The sequence below is a fragment of the Anas acuta genome, chromosome 5 (assembly GCF_963932015.1).
Source record: "Anas acuta chromosome 5, bAnaAcu1.1, whole genome shotgun sequence".
NCBI lineage: Eukaryota > Metazoa > Chordata > Aves > Anseriformes > Anatidae > Anas > Anas acuta.
In genome coordinates, this window is record NC_088983.1 from 15,026,311 (window position 1) to 15,044,021 (window position 17,711).

At 37.1% G+C, this 17,711-nt stretch overlaps 1 protein-coding gene across 10 annotated transcripts in view; it reads right to left on the reverse strand.

Annotated features, from left to right (window-relative positions):
• TUNAR (TCL1 upstream neural differentiation-associated RNA) overlaps positions 1-17,711 on the reverse strand; it is a 161,384-nt gene that overhangs the window by 11,609 nt on the left and 132,064 nt on the right. For 4 of the 10 annotated variants that reach the window (XM_068682826.1, XM_068682829.1, XM_068682830.1 and 1 more), the window contains one exon: positions 14,595-14,889. The exons of 3 other annotated variants lie outside the window; for them this stretch is intronic. In XM_068682826.1, coding sequence (XP_068538927.1) covers positions 14,595-14,633 — 39 coding nt within the window. In that variant the 5' untranslated portion in view covers positions 14,634-14,889. Of the gene's footprint in view, positions 1-10,787; positions 10,897-14,594; positions 14,890-15,066; positions 15,716-17,711 lie in introns of those variants that run through there. 3 more of the 10 variants (XM_068682834.1, XR_011096884.1, XM_068682827.1) reach the window with 2 other exon arrangements.

Here is a 17,711-nt window from a genome sequence, read left to right on the forward strand (position 1 = left end):
TGGCTAATTTATGGAGTAGAGATGGTTTTACTTGCAGCATTTCTTAGATTCAATTGCTGAGCTGTGCAACCTTGATAATGTTCTCTTCACATGCTGTTTTGTGTGTAATTATTACCTATATCAGCCCAAATTTTAAAATAGAGCACTTCCCTATTGAATGCCTTTTTTAGGACACATTTGCAGCTGACACTTAAAGGTGCCAATAGCCTGCCTCTCAGGCACCTGGCACTGGCTACTGTGCAGCTACTGGCTACTGACACCATGGCAGCAGCACTATCCAAACTCTAAAATTTCAAAGCTTTTTTCTAAGTCTTGGGTTGGACATTCCAAAAGTGAGGTGGCTGAAAATGCCTTGACTTTTTAAAAATGTTAGACTTAATTTTGATAAAAAAGCAGATAATTAGAGGAAGTAACTAGTTTCTAAAACAAAGTTAGCAAAGTAGGATAATACTGCAGGCAACCAACTCCCACACCTTTTATCATCATCATTAGTCATTTATATTGCAGCAGCATGCGGCAACCCCTGCTGATGTCTGGGCTAGAAACCAGATACAGACAGCAAGAATTATACCTAGCCCAAGAAGCTTACAAAATTGAAACAGAACAATGTATTTGAAAGTGGGGGGAAAAATACTGAAAGGTTGAAGTGAGTAGCCGAAGGTGGCTATATGATGGCCTGGCTATAGATTTGCTTAAGTCTTCTGTACAGTATGTATAACCACCCATGCTATTTCTCTGAAGTGGATACTGTATTATATAAGGAACATGTTTGGATAGCTTATATAATGCAACGTACACATCATGTTGCCTCAAGGTCATGGCAAGTTGTATTTATTTATATGATGCATCTTGACATACCCTAATGTAGTGCCAGTAATTTAAAACAATGTCTATATAAATGTGAATAAAACCAAAAACATAACCTCATACAGAAAACTGAAAATATTTCATTGTTTTCTTGCATTAAGAGTATTCAGTAGCATATTGGTAACTCTTCTTAAGGATTTAGGAAGATAAATGTATATTCTTCTATATTTTTCTTTGATGAGCACCAAGCCAAATTCTGTTCATGAAATTGAATAAAATTATTTTTAAAAGGAAAGATAATCCAGATTTATACCTCTAGAATTGAGAGCCAAATTTAGCCATGAATTTTTTTAAACATATAATAGATTCTTTAAAAATATTGCTCGCAATAAATAGTCTGGTAACAATAATTGAAATATTCATAATACCTGAATTATACAAAATTGGTCATTGGAAATGATTGTGTGTAAGTCGTAGAGTCTTTATAACACATAGTGAGAGCACTATCTCATCAAACTGGCGTAATAAGTAGATAAATAGCAACATGTCTATAAACAGTAAGTTGGTAATGATTCTTTCAACTTAGTTTTCAAAACAAAGAGTTATTCTTTTTATGAATTGTTGTCCAAAATATTCTACTTGTTCACACAGACCTGTTTTCTAGACCTGTTTTCTATTCTAACATCTGTTATGCCATCCCTATAGGACTGATGCTTTCTCAGTTAAGATACTTTACTCACATTTGTAAAGTATCTGTTTGGCTCTGCTCATATTTTTAAAGCCAAATGGTTCTCTAGGGAGATGTTTACCCATTTCTTCCTATTTCATGCTGTAAAGAAGTGCCAGGGTATGCTGGGGTAACTGGAGCAATGGGCATACCAGTAAAAAAAGAAGCTTGTGGCCAGCTAAAACCCAAGGAAGATGGCAGCCCTACATTAGGGCAACATTCTTCAGGCTCTGGTGAGAGGAAAGAGATTCAATCACAAAACAAAACTGGGAAATGAGCACTAATCACAGAAGTGTTATTCAGATACTGCTGTTTCATGCCATTTAAGTAAATTCTAGGGATAGAAAAAGACAAGACTTCATGAATCACATATCTGGACTAAAACCAAACCAAACAAAAATACCACCACCACCCAAACAAACAAACAAACAAACAAAACAAAACAAACAAAAAAAAACATTGGGTCAAATATCTCCAAAAGCCATTTGAGAACTAATTAAAATAAATAAACAAACAAACAAACAAATAAATATATATTAGGTCAACCTGAAAATTGTGATTTGAATCACTTATTGTCCAAGAAATTCTCTTGGATTCACTGTAGGAAACATATATTTCCTACATGTATTCCATGTAGGAACGTAATGGAACCCTGCTGGAAGTACACAACTCAGTGCTGGTTCAACTGTGAACTAAGAAATCATAACTTCTACAACTCATAAACAGTGGCAAACATAATTAATTGATCTGATCACCTAGATATTATGATATCAGAACCTATCTATAATTTAAATTGAACTTACAACTTTACTGATTAATATTAGATGGAAAAGAAATAAGACCACATGATTGAGAAATCGAAAGTTCAATGTACCTTAAAACTCAAGGTCATTCTACCACACATCCAGAAAAACAAAATGAAACAAAACAAAGCAAACAAAAATAGACAGAGTAATATACAACACAATATTTAAATTCCTGAAGCTGCCCACTGAAGCTCCAGGGAGCCAAAATATTTTTCTCAGTTTCCAGATCAGTAAGTACCCTATCCTTTGGACCGCATTGTCTCTCTGGACCATCTGGTTTAAACTGATGCAGCTCAGCTTCAGTTTATACCAGTTGAAGTCTTGCAGCATAAGCTTTTTAACAAGTCACTTACAGCACCAACAATTTAATTCAGCTTAACAGAAACACAGAAATAGAAACAGTAAAATGTCTTTTGACCTTTGCTGTTGGCTACAATCAAAACCATACAATAAAAAGAGCAGAGAGGAAATTTAGAACATATGCTCAAGATGATGAAAAAAATGTTCAGGCATGTAGCATAGTACGTTGAAGAAACCACTCAAGAACAATTCATTCTGCTGAAAATATTATTCCCATAAGGCTGCCAGGGTCACTGTCATCTTAGATTACACACTGTACAAGCGCCAGCCATGGAAGAAGATCCACCCATAAACCCTACACTCTTGGGCAGGAGGTCACTAAGCACTTGTATTTAATCTGTGGCTCTAGAGATGCCAAGACCATAAATAAATAAATAAATAAATAAATAAATAAATAAATAAATAAAATAATAATAATAATAACATGCAGATTTCCTTTGTTAGCTATTATTCATATTGTTTTGCTAAAGGAGATGAATAAAGCATTAAGAATGACATTGTTCTGTCAATGCAGTGTTAATCAATGTCATTGATGAATGAAAATAAATTAACAAAACTCAGAAAAACATCCTTAAACTAAATTCCTCCCCATTTGCTCCAGATACAGAAGAAACCTTCCAAAGATTTTCATTTGATGAAATCATTTTTCTCCAAAGACTTCCCAGCTGGCTAACAGCATTCATACAAGCCTGTCTAACTTAAGAACTCAGTTCTAAGTTCTATTTTGCATATTCTATCACACCCTAGCTTCTCCCAAATGTCATTGATACAGCTAACATAGCTGAACATTGTTTTTCTCACAGGGTTGTACTTCATGTCACCTGCTAAAACCACTCTTTTATGTTGAATCTGGAATCCGGGTTGCCTATGCCATGGGTCTGACAGGGGACATCCTTTTGTCAACCAGAGACTTTTTCTGTAGAGCTTGGTGTAGTCACTGCCTTATTCATAGACAGTTCATTGTTACACCTGACTCCGGGTCTTAGGAACCCTTTCAAGTTACAGTTGGATATTTGAAACATACTTTCAACTCCTTAGACCTCCAGATGCTATACACACTCCAGTAATTCATACAGAAACTCTGAAAAGTGACTGGTTACTGAAATGCAGCCAGCTCTAGAGTGAGTTACAAACCATATAGACATGCCAAATGGTCCAGGCAAGAGGAAAGGATGATTTTTTTTTATTTTTTTTTTGAAGAGGAAGTGTATGGCAAATTTATATAACAAAATATCTTATCCCATGAATCAAAAGACGTAACTGTTCTTTGCCAAAAACTGGAGAGCCTAAAAGCTCATAACTCTACATTAGTACAGCAATTATATTAGCTTTCCTGTATTTTAAAAACCCAAGACAAAAGTTTAATGTTTCTGACTTTGCCTTTTAAATAGAAACTGAGATTTACACTAGACAAACTCCAATTTAAAATCTCAGTGGGGTTGACAGCTGTGTCAAAGAAGAAAGCTTTTTCATGGTGCAAACTTGTGGCTTGATTTTAATAATGGACATTTTCTTTCCATAGATTCAATATTTATATTCATTTTGTTATTTGAAAATCTGTCTAGGGGATGCAAATCTGCCTGCATCCTAATTACTCTTGCCTACATTTTTTGACTATAATCAGAGCAGAACCTATGCTAGCATCCAGATTTTAAACCTGCACATTCCATTTTGTATAGGTTAGTAAGAGAGACTCCAGTTATAAGAATAATCTATTTTATGGATAAGAGATTACTTTTGTCAATTTTTCAGGAAGCCTGCTGTAGCCAGGAACATTTTTTGTTTTATTTCTGAAAACAAACATTCTAAGGACTCCTGAGCCTGCCTTCCCAAGCTCATTACTCTTTTTCTCCCAGTTACTTCCAATTCCTTCATCCTTTTTCCAGTCCTTTCTTCACTGGAAGGCTAAACCCCTGGGCTAAAGTATACATTACCGAGGCGAAAATGTGCACGACTTACAAATGCACAACACTTCACCAAACACAGGTATTTGCAAATAAATAAGAACAGAATAGCTTTTTCAAAGATAACTGCTCCACCAGCGTGATGACTGTGTCACCCTCAACGCTCTTCACATCCAGTTAAGGACAAATAATTCCACACCATGCTTGTGATAACATTTTTATATCTGCAAACATACTCTCACAGGCAGGATGGCTGGATGGCCAAAGCACCAGGTGGAGATTAGAGTGTAGGGCCTCTGAGGTCCCAGTAGGACCCGCCATGAGCATGGTCATCATGAAAGATTCTGGCTCAGAGAAACAAAATCTCCCACCTCCTCGTTCATTAGCACTCTCTCCCGAGGTATATGTTGCAGGAGGACACTGTGCAGAGCTACCAAACATTTTATTAAAGCACCAGATTTCCACCCTAGCAAAGCACTGTATGGGCTACCTCTCCATCATTGTTGCCAGGTGGTAATTGCTAACTAGGAAAACAGGGATTTGCAAAAATGACTGCTCTTCATAGATGGCACATTGCCTGCTCTCAAGAGCCACAATCCCTTTCCTAGTACAAATCTCTATTGCCTTTCTTCTGTTTTTCTCATTTCCTGATTTCTTGTAAATGCTAATTTTTGTTTTTCTATGTTATTTTGCTGTCAAAACTATAATGCTAGAATATTACTAGACATCTCATCTAAGGAAGATTTACAGCTATTTGGTCTTCATTGTTTTGTTATAATTTTACCCTTTTTTATTTTTTTAACAATGCAGTAAACAAGGTATTTGAAATCTTCCAAACCTGGCTTATAAATTATTCCTGCTCAAACTTGCAGTCATTTATAACTGACATGGGCTATATCTCTGCTGCAGTCATGGGACTGCTGTGCACTTAGCCATGCCCAAGCTGGCTCCACCGCAGCCAGGTGGCTCAGAAGTCTCCCAAAAAGTACAACCAGCTACTAAGTACTATCCTTGTAGAACAGAAACCTCTGCCACCATCCTGCCACACCCATTAGATGCACCCGAAGCCCGTGTCCTACCATCTTTCCTCTGCCTGTTATTTAAGCCAAATCAATGGAGGCTGGGTATATTTATACAGGCTGTTGTTATTCTGAAACTGTATATATATATATACATATATATATACATATAAAATTAAATTAAAAATCAGGTAAAGAAAGAAGGTACAAAACTAAAGTTTGTTCTACCATGACAACCATATACTGATGGCAATGGTGGAACCAGCCAGTAGTGTGATCTAGCTGTGAAAGAAACCAGTGGCATGATTCTCACAGACTCCACCAGGAATTGGATCAGGCTTTAAAAACAAAAGCTGCCCAGACATGCAATCATGGCAGAAACAAAAAATACTTTTTCATAACTTAATCACCCAATCTGCTAGCGTATGCTTCAAGCCCATATCCCTGCTAGTCCCAGAAAAAGACCCACATAGTGAATTATTAGCTCTGAATTAGTAGCCTCAAAGAAGAGGATCGCATGACAACAAAGATTCACAGAAAGTCCCTTCCCTTTAGATGTCTTGCTTTCATTTAGTAATAGCTTGTGCTGAGAACAGTCCCTACCCTGTGTGTGCTACAGCATTTTTTTCCAGCTTAGGAAAATACAGATAAACCCATAGAGACATAAGAAAAGATCAGTGAAAAATTACCCTAACCACAAAAATCATTAAAGATAATGAAAATATTATTCATTCATACTAAAAATCAACATAAAAAATCCATATGTAATGTTGATAACAGGACCAAGTACATGGTAATGCAGTCAGTGAAACTAGCTACTCATCCTTGTCAATGTTTTGCAGAAGCAACTTCTGCTGTTGCCTCCTTGCCTGCAGCCAAGCAGGGAACTGAGCTCTAGCTCCCCTCTTTGCTTTCCATGTGTCCTTCAGGACCTGCACTGCACTCATGCTACAGGAAAATCATGAGGTTTCTTTTGAGTTAACAGTCCTGCACAAACATAAATCGACATATTTATTGTATCCAAGGTTATGTGGAAAGCAGCCTTGCATATCTGTGTTGTATCACCCATCAGTGAGCTAAAGAAGGAGGGCCAAATCCTGAGAGAGTTAAGCCAGTCAAGATACATCAGTGAACATCAGCTGAAAGCATAGACATTGTTTGCCATATATCTTAAACTGTCAGGAGAAGCAGTCAGTGAGCAATGCAGTACTTGACCTGTCAGCATGATACAGAGCATTTACATAGCTTTTTACAAACATTAACAGATTAATCCTCACATTGGGACACACAAGCAAGGTTCAGTCACTCTGCTGAACAGATCTGGAAGTTGAATCACTCTGTAACCTAGTTTCTAGAAGAACTCAGCATCTGTACATCTTATATAAATGGAAGAAGGGATGAGACTTCGTACCTCCACAGCTGGGAAATGTAGGTGTGAAGCAGATAGCAGCTTCAGCCCAGCCACATGTCTGTGGGGAACTGGGACTACCCGAAGTGGAGATTTTCTGGCTCTTCTTCAATTCAGCCCAACTGTGACAGTACCAAGTAGGATGGTAGTGCTTACCCCAGCACAGAGGATATGTGTTCATGCTCTGTATTTCATACCCAAAGTGTAAAGCAAATCAAAGCAGCTGAAGTGGAAAACTCTACCTGGTCGCAATTTCCTTAAAAAAGCAGATATCCAAAGCATCTCATCTCATTGCATTTCAATGGATTATATTTCTAAAAACAGTAGCAGTTATCCTGTGCTAGCACACAGATGAAAGTTGAATTTCATGCACAAGGACTTGGCTTACCAGTGAGGAGTAGAGAGGATCTATGACAGTTGGAAGCTATGAGACCATGCTGTCAGAGCTCACAGACCAAGACAGAAAGTAAGACATGGCAGTGGTTGATGAGGAGTACTGTCTGTTTTGTTTAACCACCTGAGAGACACCATTTATGCACACATTTATACAGCTGAGGGACCTGTTCTTGGTGGTGCCACTGAAAGGCTGAGGAAGAATCAGACATAATCCATGAAATTTGTTAAAAATATTTGGGATTACCGCTAAAGAATGGGTGTTAGGAAGGTCTCCCTTGTTTTATAACACAAATTGCTTATCGATTCTGTCTATTTGCATCATGTACTAATCCCTTGCTTAACCTGCAGGGATGAAGACTTTCTCTCTTCATGCTTAACTTGACTTCTGCAGGGATATGGTGCACCTCCAGGAGAGGCTCCAGAGAAGGGCTGTGGGTAGGAACAGGATGTGAGGTATGGAGCATTAGTGTTTCGGATGGTAAAATCTCCCTGATGTCCACTTAGTGTGCCTTCTGCATGTGCTCATAAATACACTGAAAGCCATGTGAGAGATCAGAAAGGTATATGGTTGTAGGATTTTGTTTGTAATATCTATCCACTTTCTTCTTTCTTTTATTTTTAGGAATATAAGGCTTTAGTGATGCTTTTCGTCTATCACTTGTGAAACACTGAAGATATGTTTTCACTAGTTTTCCTTACTAGCTTTCTAAAATTCAATGAGGAGGACAGGAATTATTCTGTGGTAAGCATGAACAGATGGAGCAGATGCTTTGTGAGCCCTTCTGCATTAAACATCCATTGCATGGTTTTGGTGTTGGGGTGGGGACAACTAGAGCCAAAGATACCAATGATGCCTTACAATTCATTAAGAAAATGCAGAAGCAGATGCAGGAATTGAGAGATCACAATCAGGAGCAGAAGTAATGGACCAGCCCTCCTCAACAGGCTCATATATGCTAGTGCTATTAAAAAAAATATTACCAAGTACATTGCATTTCACTCTTAGGATGCTTCCAGTGACATGATACATTGAAACACCTTGTGAGTTACAGAAAGTCACGTCAACAACACAGTTCCCTTTATAATATGCAATATCTCAGAATGGCTCCAGAGGAGCAGGTACAACGTAGATTGCCATACATTTTTGTAGCAGCGTTTTTTGAACACATCCAGCTGTGCCAAGCTTCAAAGCACTTTGATGCAATGTAAAGCATTTGTTGTGGAATGAAAACACAGGAATCTAACACAAATAGAAATTACATCAGTGAAAAGGAAGTCTCTTCCTAAGGAAAGCTTGGATTTCCAGCATTGTTTAATGCCGGTAGAGAACAAGTATTATATTTGGCAGCAGAGAAACAGTACTATCCTAAGGGTCATTGTGGTTATCCATTAAAAAGCACTTTCAAGAATACTTTAAAAGCTCTTCCAAAATCTTGTCTTCTTCTGTTAAGTATTTTATTGCTTCTATAGTCAGTGAAAAGTTACATTTGCTATGAATACCTGAACAAAATCCTTTCAAGCAGTTTTTGTTTTAAGCATAAAGTAAAAAAGAAATCCCAATACACAGGCTACAGATCTCAATAAATATTCTTGCCATCTGCTTTCTGAGTCCAACAGGTTAAACAGCTTTGTTTTCAAGCATCAAATTTGCATTCCTTAAGGGAAGTTTCTGATACTCTTAACTTGGTTCAGTAGCACCTCACTTTACAGACACTATTGCTAAGTTTCAGCATGTGTCAAAGTGAAGTCCTAAATTTTCTTATCAAATTTGTCACACTTTCACCTTAAGGAGAAAATGATGCTTTTCAATATCTAGAGTCATATTATCAGATGGTCATATATTATAAAGAGATTAATCCCAATTTTTCGGGTCAGATATTAAAGATATGTAACACATTAATTTCCACATTAAACAGGTAACAAACAGTTAAGATATGATCTATAATCACAAAGACCATGCTGCTTTCTAGTCACACCACTGTTTTCTATCTACCTTGGTTTAAAACTAATGCAACAATAGGCATTCTCCCATTCTTTTTCTCATAAAGAGTTGCACCAGACATTGTTTATCTATTTTGCTTTTGTTTCATCAAAGCCTACTCATCAAAGCTCATCAAGTATTTTTCCCTATGTCTCTTGTTTCTGAGGCCATTACCAAATTCTTTATTCATGTTCATGGACTTCTGTGGTTATTTTTCAATTTTCCTTAGCCAACTAAAATACACCTTACCTTTTGAGGTTCAATGATTACCTTATTATAATAATTAGATTTACTTTCTTGATCTATTAATATTGTAGGAAATATACAAATGTTATAAATCCCATGCTCATATCCTTATAGGTATTTGGATCCCTTAGTCGCTGTCATTTAAGAAAGAAAGAAAGAAAGAAAAAAAGAAAGAAAGAAAGAAAAAAAGAAAGAAAGAAAGAAAGAATTGATAAGTTATGATAAGTTCTTAAGTATCTATATGTTTGAACTTAAAATACTCATATATGCTAAAAAAAAAAAAAAAAGGTGAAAGATTAGCTTGGAAAGAGAAGTCAGACCATCATTAATAAGAATTTCTGTTAGGTATCATATTCGCTGTGTCATCTTTCTGTAAACAAGTGTTGTTTTCATAATGATCTCTGTGAATTCTAGAAAACAAATCATCAGCCTTTTTATGTTTTAACTGTATATATTTTTTTTTCTGTTTAAATCTGTTTCTGCCCTCAAAGCTATTACAGAGCCCTCACAGCTATCCTTAAATTCTGACAGGATAAACAGATACATACACATGTACATGTCTGAATCTGCATGGGATGTTTAGTATATTTATATTTTGAATTTTCTCTTCAACTTAGGATATATTTCCCCTGTGTAGCAAATCAATTGCATAATTAATGGTTACATTCAAACGGAACAGCTCAGGAGAGAAAAAAGAATTTTTAGGACAACTGTGTCACACTGGAAAGGAAGTACGCATCAGTAATTTCACATTTGACACTTGAACTAGTATTAACTTAAAAGTCCAAATGCAAGTCATTAAGCAAAAATGAAGAAAATGAAGAACAACCTTGCAGGGACAACGATGAACTGAAAATGAGGACATTTGGGTTCAATTCAGAACTCTTCCTTGCCAGTATAGCTTTGGGCATTTTTTTATTTCTTTCTTTTTTGTTCCTCAGTTCCTTGCCTATTTAATAAGGATATTAATACTTCATTAATTCTACCCCTTGCTTGTATGCCTTTTGAAGACCTCTCAAAGGTTTTTGAGAAGCTACCTCCTCTGGTATCTGTAAAACTCACAGCAAATAAAGGCTTGTTTTTTACTGGAGATACAAAAGTAATTAAAAGAGGGAATTGCAATCAGAACTTACATCTACCATAGAGCTGGTAGGAACTGATGTTCAGTATCAGCAATATAGGGATATACAATGTGAAGTGCTGAAGATGGCCCTTCAGGGAGCTTGCAATTAAAGAGCTGACCTGTAAGAGACAATAAATATTGGGAAACTATGACAAATCCAGTTAAGATAAGTAAATAAATAATAAAAAATCCCTGACCAAAAAGAGAGAGAGAGATTTTAAGTGTTGTAAACTTTCACTGAAAGAAACACACATATATGCAATTTCTTGTTACAAAAATGAGAGTCTGAATAATAATGTTAAAATGAAACAGGTCATTTCAAAATCAGTATTTCCTTACATTTGAGTTTTTAGATCTTTCAGTTTTTAAAAAACTTTGCCTTTTCAATTTTTTATCCTGGTTTATGGAAAACACAGGTGCTGATCAACAGAAATTTCTTAAAAGAATAATGCTCTTTCCATGGCTATTTATGTTTAAGCAATAAAACCTTAAGACTCCGTTTTATTGTTGTTATTGTTTTGTTTGTTTGTTTTATTTTAGTGGGCCTTGCAAAAAATCAGATTTTTCTGGGTCTTGTATCAAGACCTCTCAAGGCATTCCAGGTATAGGAATTTCTTGTGTGTTGGATTATTAAAAATATTTTTCTTGATTAGAAGTAGTTGTTGTAAGTACGGAAAGTATTTCCATTTCTTAGTATAACTGTCCTGATCATGCAGATGATTCAAGCTCTAATTCACATAGTTTATCCAATGAAACAGTTCAATGGATTGAAATTAAACGTGTTTTAAGCATCAGACCATTATTGAATAGTATCCAAAAGAAAACAAAATTATTTTCACTTGCTTTAGAATTCACAGAAAGCCAAATACAGCTGTTATTCATCTGTTTAAAGTAAATGATGAAAAATGACACAAAAGAAAGAGGTCTGTCTCTGTAAATCATTGATAGAAATGTCTGCTAAAGACAAAGAGCAAAATCTTATTTCTCAGAATCATGTACTTTGAAAATAATCAATGTTCTTGCTATATGTATGTTGTTATTACAGGGATAAATGAAAAAAAAACAAACAACCTATTGCTGCATTAGTGTATTGGACACATTTTAAAGGCTGCTATGTTTGCATTTTCTAGTATTTTTCTTTCTTCCATAATGCATAACCCAAAAGAATGCAAAAGAATTTCTATTATATTGTATTCTGAAAATGAACTGTTCTCTACAATGTACAATAAAGGAAATATTACTTATGTAATATATATCCTAATAATATGGACATCTATAAGCACACAAAATTGCATGGGGGAAGAAAATCCAGATGTTTTAATATGACTATATATATTCTCTAGGAAGTTTGCTATGATTATGACTTCAAATTGGGCTTTTATTGCATATAAACATGTTTCTAGATCTAGAAAAGAGCTAAATGTCATGTGTTAACTAAAAGAATGAACATATTTAATGTAGAAGACAGTGTGGTAAGTCCCCTTTTACTTAATAATAGTGAATATTTTTATGGGTTCAATGATATATAAATTTTTCTTTTTAATGAATTTTCAGGGAAGTTGATAATAATACCTAGTAACAATGTTAATACAGTCACAGAAATAAATAAAACAATGAATGATTCCAATAAGAATACACTCCTCTTGGATTTGGAGACCACTAATAAAAGTAAACTTTGCATACTCAGATAATTCTTCACTAACATGTCTGTACAGTTGTACGATCTTTCAGAATGCAGTTGACCTATTTTTCTTGTCCTAATTGCAAGGCAAAAGGATTCATATGAGTAAAAGGAAAAATGATTCTGTTTAGAAAGGAATTACAAATTATGCCAGAAGCCTAATAAATCTGTTGCCATGACAATCAAAGAGACAGGTCTTACAAAACCCTTTCTAATTTATTCACATGAGTAGTTCTTACTCATATGAGTTGTCCCATTGATTGAAATAGACCTGTTGATGTGAGGGGAGATTTGCAGTAGGAAATTTAAATTTAGCATGCAGTCCTTGTTCACATAAAAAGCTCAGAGGACTACTTCCACAAGTGAGAGCTTCTTTAAACAATGGAGTTTGGAAGATGACATTTTTGAGTTCTCTTATCCTTCCTCAGTCTTCCTTATCAATTCTTAAAACATTTGTGCATTTTAGATAGTAAAATGTACTTCAATGTACATGTATACATATTTTGAACCTTTACTCCCACAATCCAGACTGGTTCCTCCATTCTGAAAAACTACCACGCTACCGGAATATCCTTGTATCATCTCAGTTTCCTCCTGCTGCACTGATTTTAAAAAGCTGCATTTCCATTCTCTCTCTAAAAACTACCTTATGAAGTCCTTCGCTGCAAAAGGAGAAGGCGTGTTGGGAACTGATACAAAATTTGATTTTTTTTGAATAGGTTTTAAGCTTTTAAACTCAGTTCATGAGAGGTGTTTTGGCCCGGCCTGGCTTGGTGTTTTGCTTTGGCTCTTTGCATCCTCCCCACTCTCAGAACCTGCTGCAAGGACTCCATCACCTCCATACCCAGCTGGAGTGCCTGTGACACCTGCCACACAGGCCCACTTCTGGCCCATCTCAAACCCTGTAAAGCCCTGTAGGACTCACCCTCAGAGTGGGGCAGGCCCTTATCATGGTTTGCTCCTCAAGGGGCAGTCACCTTTCCCTCTTCCAAATTCACTGATCAACCAGAACAGAGAAGAAAATATATATTTACCATTGGCACACTTACAACTTTTAGTTCTACCCTATGTTACCGAAACAGGAATCCAAGTAAACTAGGTTTTCTGGAAAGCTAAGCTGTTCTGTCTCAGTTCATTCACTTCATAATTCCTGATCTGCTTGGCAATTTCCTGATAATGACCCTAAATTGTGGTAAGTCGGTAATTTAGCTAATAACATCACCTAGCACTCTTCTAGTACCTTTCATCCAGGAAGATGAAGGCAAATTACAGCTGTTAATGAACAAAATCTTGCAACATTCACTGAATTCATTTACAATTATTCCTAACACCCCACTAGTACATGACAGAAATTACTTGATATGAGAACATCTCATACTGTGTTTGCTTACTTTTGCTATGACTTAGGTCATTAAAAGTAACTGTCATAATTCACATTGGTCTTTTTTTTTTTCTTGACTTTCTGACATGTAAAAGGATCTGCCTCACACTGTACAAAAACCAGGATCTGTTTCTGCATTTGATACTTGTTTCCCGTGAGGAAAAAAAAAATAAATCTTTTGTACCTGCAGATCTTGCATTAGCTAGCAGACACAGAAAACTGTTCTGTAGCTTTTGTTTATCCAGATAATACGGATTTGTAACTATTCTTATGTTCATACAGGATTTATTTCCCCTACTATTTTTGCCTTCTAGTGGTCAGTACACAACTGAGGTGCAGGGAAGGTGTAGCACCATGACCCCAGAGAGACAGAGACAGAGAGAGGAAGAGGAGGCAGGAGGAAAGGAATGGAGGGAGGGAAAAAGAGATAGAAATTTCAGAGAAAATTCTTAAATATCCCCTTTAACCTGGAAATATCTACAATATAGCTACCAAACTTCCAGTCCAACTGCAGCTGATAACACAGGTGTGCACACACGCAAACACATACAGCCAAAAAGCAAGGGAAAAAGACAGAAATGGTCTTATAAAGCTGCTGCAGTAATCAGAACACTTGCTCCTGGAAAACAGCCATACTGACAAATGTTTTTTTGTTAGCATTTTACATTTTTTTCAATTTTCAGGTGATTATTGGTAGTATCTTTAGCTCTCACCATAACAGAAATATCATTATTAAGGAAAGAAAAAGGCCTTACCATGCAGTGCATCAGGAAGAGATGAGAAGCACAGAGCATGCTGCAGAGATTAAGCTCAGCATGGCACTCAGATATCCTGTGGAATTGAAGAAAATTGTCCAACCCATTCTTCCTAACAAAGCGGACAAGTTTTCTCTAGGCTTGAATTTTTCACCAGAAGCCAGATCCTTAAAGTGCATTATATTTTCTTCTTCAGGAGATATATTTCCTCCAGTTAAGTTTCAGCTCCGCAATGCCATTTCCAATCAGCATGAAGAAGTTCTTCATTCCCAGATTCGTGGTGTCATCAGAGGGACTCCAAAGAAAATCAAAGAAAGAAAAAGAAAAAAAGAAAAGAATACCTTACTGAAGCCCTGAAATTTCTGTGCAGAGAAAGGGGGAAAAAATAATAACCCCTCATTTATTCTATTGCCTATGTGTTTCACAACAATCAGTACTACCTCTTTGGTCTCATATGTGCAGTGCTGATTACCTGTAATAAAGGAAGAGACAAAAACTTTCCCAGTTCACACATGATGCATTTTCATTACTGCTGCTCAACTGTGTGCTACCAAACAACCCTTCTCATGCTGAGGAATCTTTTAAACGATCTGATCAAAGCAGCAGCTGTCCCTTTCTCTTCCCAATTAACATGAACATTAGAATTTCTAGAAAAGCATTGGAGGAAGCTTGAGAAATAACCCTAAATGAGATCTAAAAGCAAAACCCTCGAAGCAGGGGAGTTCTTAAGCAAGCAGCTGCCTTTCCTGAAGGATTTGGGGATACAGTCTCTAAATCATCGTAAGGAAAGAAAAAGAGATAAAGAATGGTAGCTAATACAGGGTTTGGAGAGGATGGGGTGGGACTGAATGGGTGTCAGGCTGGGGTGGGATCCTGAGTCACCCTCAGCCTCCTGCCTTCTCACTGACAGCAGCACGGGCTTCCCCTGCACTTTCTGCAAAGCATATTAATTGATTCTGGTTGCTGAGCAACTAACTCTGGGGAGCCACATCGACGGCTCCAGCACGGCTTCAGCAGCAGCAGCAGCTGAGAGGGGATGCTCTCGCTGCCTGCCTCCTCCTCCTCCCTGGGCTTGCTCCCCTCCCCAGGATGCCCTCAGCCATCCCATAGGGAAGCTTTGCAAGGAAAGGGTGAAACCACTGCTAATGCAGCAGGGAAAAGAGGAGGGCTGCCCCCTTTTATGTGGCATGGCTGAAGCCCCCAGCAGCAGTCCCCACCCTGGGAAACCCACCCAGACACAGCAGGAGCAGGGTGAAGCAGTGGGGAGGTGCTGTTCCCTGCTTAAAACCAAAGATGGGTTAACCCTCTGGTTCTCCAGGCAAAGATGTCATTAAAATGATGGGTGACTCCCTTAGTTATGCCAATGCATGGGTTCAAAATTGAACTTCCAGCTGAAGCTACTTTCATACACGTAAGCTCTGTTCCTATGATAATAGTGCAAATGTACTACTTATTTCTGACCTCTTTATCATGTTGCATTTCAGACAGAGCAAATACTTCTCTGACTGAAAAGGTATGCAGTAAGCCAGAGCTACCATCCAGAGGAATTGCCTGGAAGTATTTCTCTGAGACTGCAAAATGGAGTTCTCTGACATAACCTTGCCATTGTTTTCACCGATGTCTCATTTAACTCACTCACAGGAGAAAAGCAACAATGACGCCATTTAGTTTTGACCCATAAAAGTGGATAACTGGAGCTGACCCTGAGAGATTCATCCCAGAGTGCCTCAGCTAATGGCCCCAGAGGAACGGCAGAGGACTTCTGCAAGGTTGATGCCAAGTGGACAGACCCTGAGCAGGACCTGACCACTGCAGCTTGTGGCAGGGTTTCTGCTGACTCCTGTGGCTCAATAAACTGAAAAACAAGACATTTCCAAATACCTTGTTCCCAAAATAAGTTTCATAACATAAACAGTACTTCTCAAACTGTATCCAAAACAAGATATTCTTGTGTTGGATAAATCCTTAGTCAGATCATGGCATTTGCTCAACACTGACTAAGCTGTGTTCCCATTGACCAGGTAAGATGTAAGAAATGAAAAGGCCTCAGGATTTCTCCCCCTGGGATCCGGTACTAGGTGTAATATCAGATCTTGGCCAAACTGCTCACATGTGATTACTGTCAAAGACCCAAGCTACATCAGTTCTTTATTTCTGTTATAGTGATAGGACAAGCTAAAGGGCAAGGCCATGTGAAATGCCTTAGCTTGCAGTCACATAAATAGACAGATAATTCTCCCCTTGAAAAACTCCAACCTATAGGTCACGTGTGCTATCTAAATGGCAAGCACTGGGCCTCAGTGAAAAGGGGACAGGTTATCTTAAGTAAAAGTAACTTTTCTGACAGTAGTTTAGCCCCACCACACTCTGCTTTCATGCTTTATAAAGCAAGATCTACACTGTAGCTTCATTTTCTTAGCAGAGTTAGATGCTTTATGTATATTTAAACTTCAGCAAGGACCATTAGATCAGTTAGTAGAGCTGCTGTTTGACACAGATCACAGAACATTTTCAATTCATCCAATATGACTATGTATACAAGTGTTTACTTCATCCTCCTGGTACAGCTTAGAGAGGAATATGGGAATTTCAATATTGATTTAGTAAGTGAAGGTCATTTAGACTCCTATCAACAAGATACTGCAGGGTATTTCTAAGAAAAAACAAAGAAACAAACAAAAAAAACCAACAAACAAACACTATAGTTGAACTACCTCCATGTAAATGCTTTTTTTTGCTAAGTTCTCTTAGCCTACTAACCATAGGTTAAACACACTAAAACTAAGATAATATAATACACGTAGGCTGTTCCTGATTTATATGGTCATCGATTTATGTAGTAAAATAAAATCAGTACTATTCACTATCCCTTAATCTCTTCTGCCAATTTGGATATTTATTCTGACCATCTCTCATAGCACCCCATCTTTGTTCCTGAGTAGGAATAAATCCAGAAAGGCTTCCTGTAGTAATAGTTGATGTAAATAATGTATTTTGTTATGAATCCAGAAAGGTTTCCTTAACAATGGTTGATGTAAATAATGTATTTTTGTTATGTGTCACTGCTTTTATCTGACATTACTCCCTTCAGCCCACAAGTTTACATGCTTGCAACAA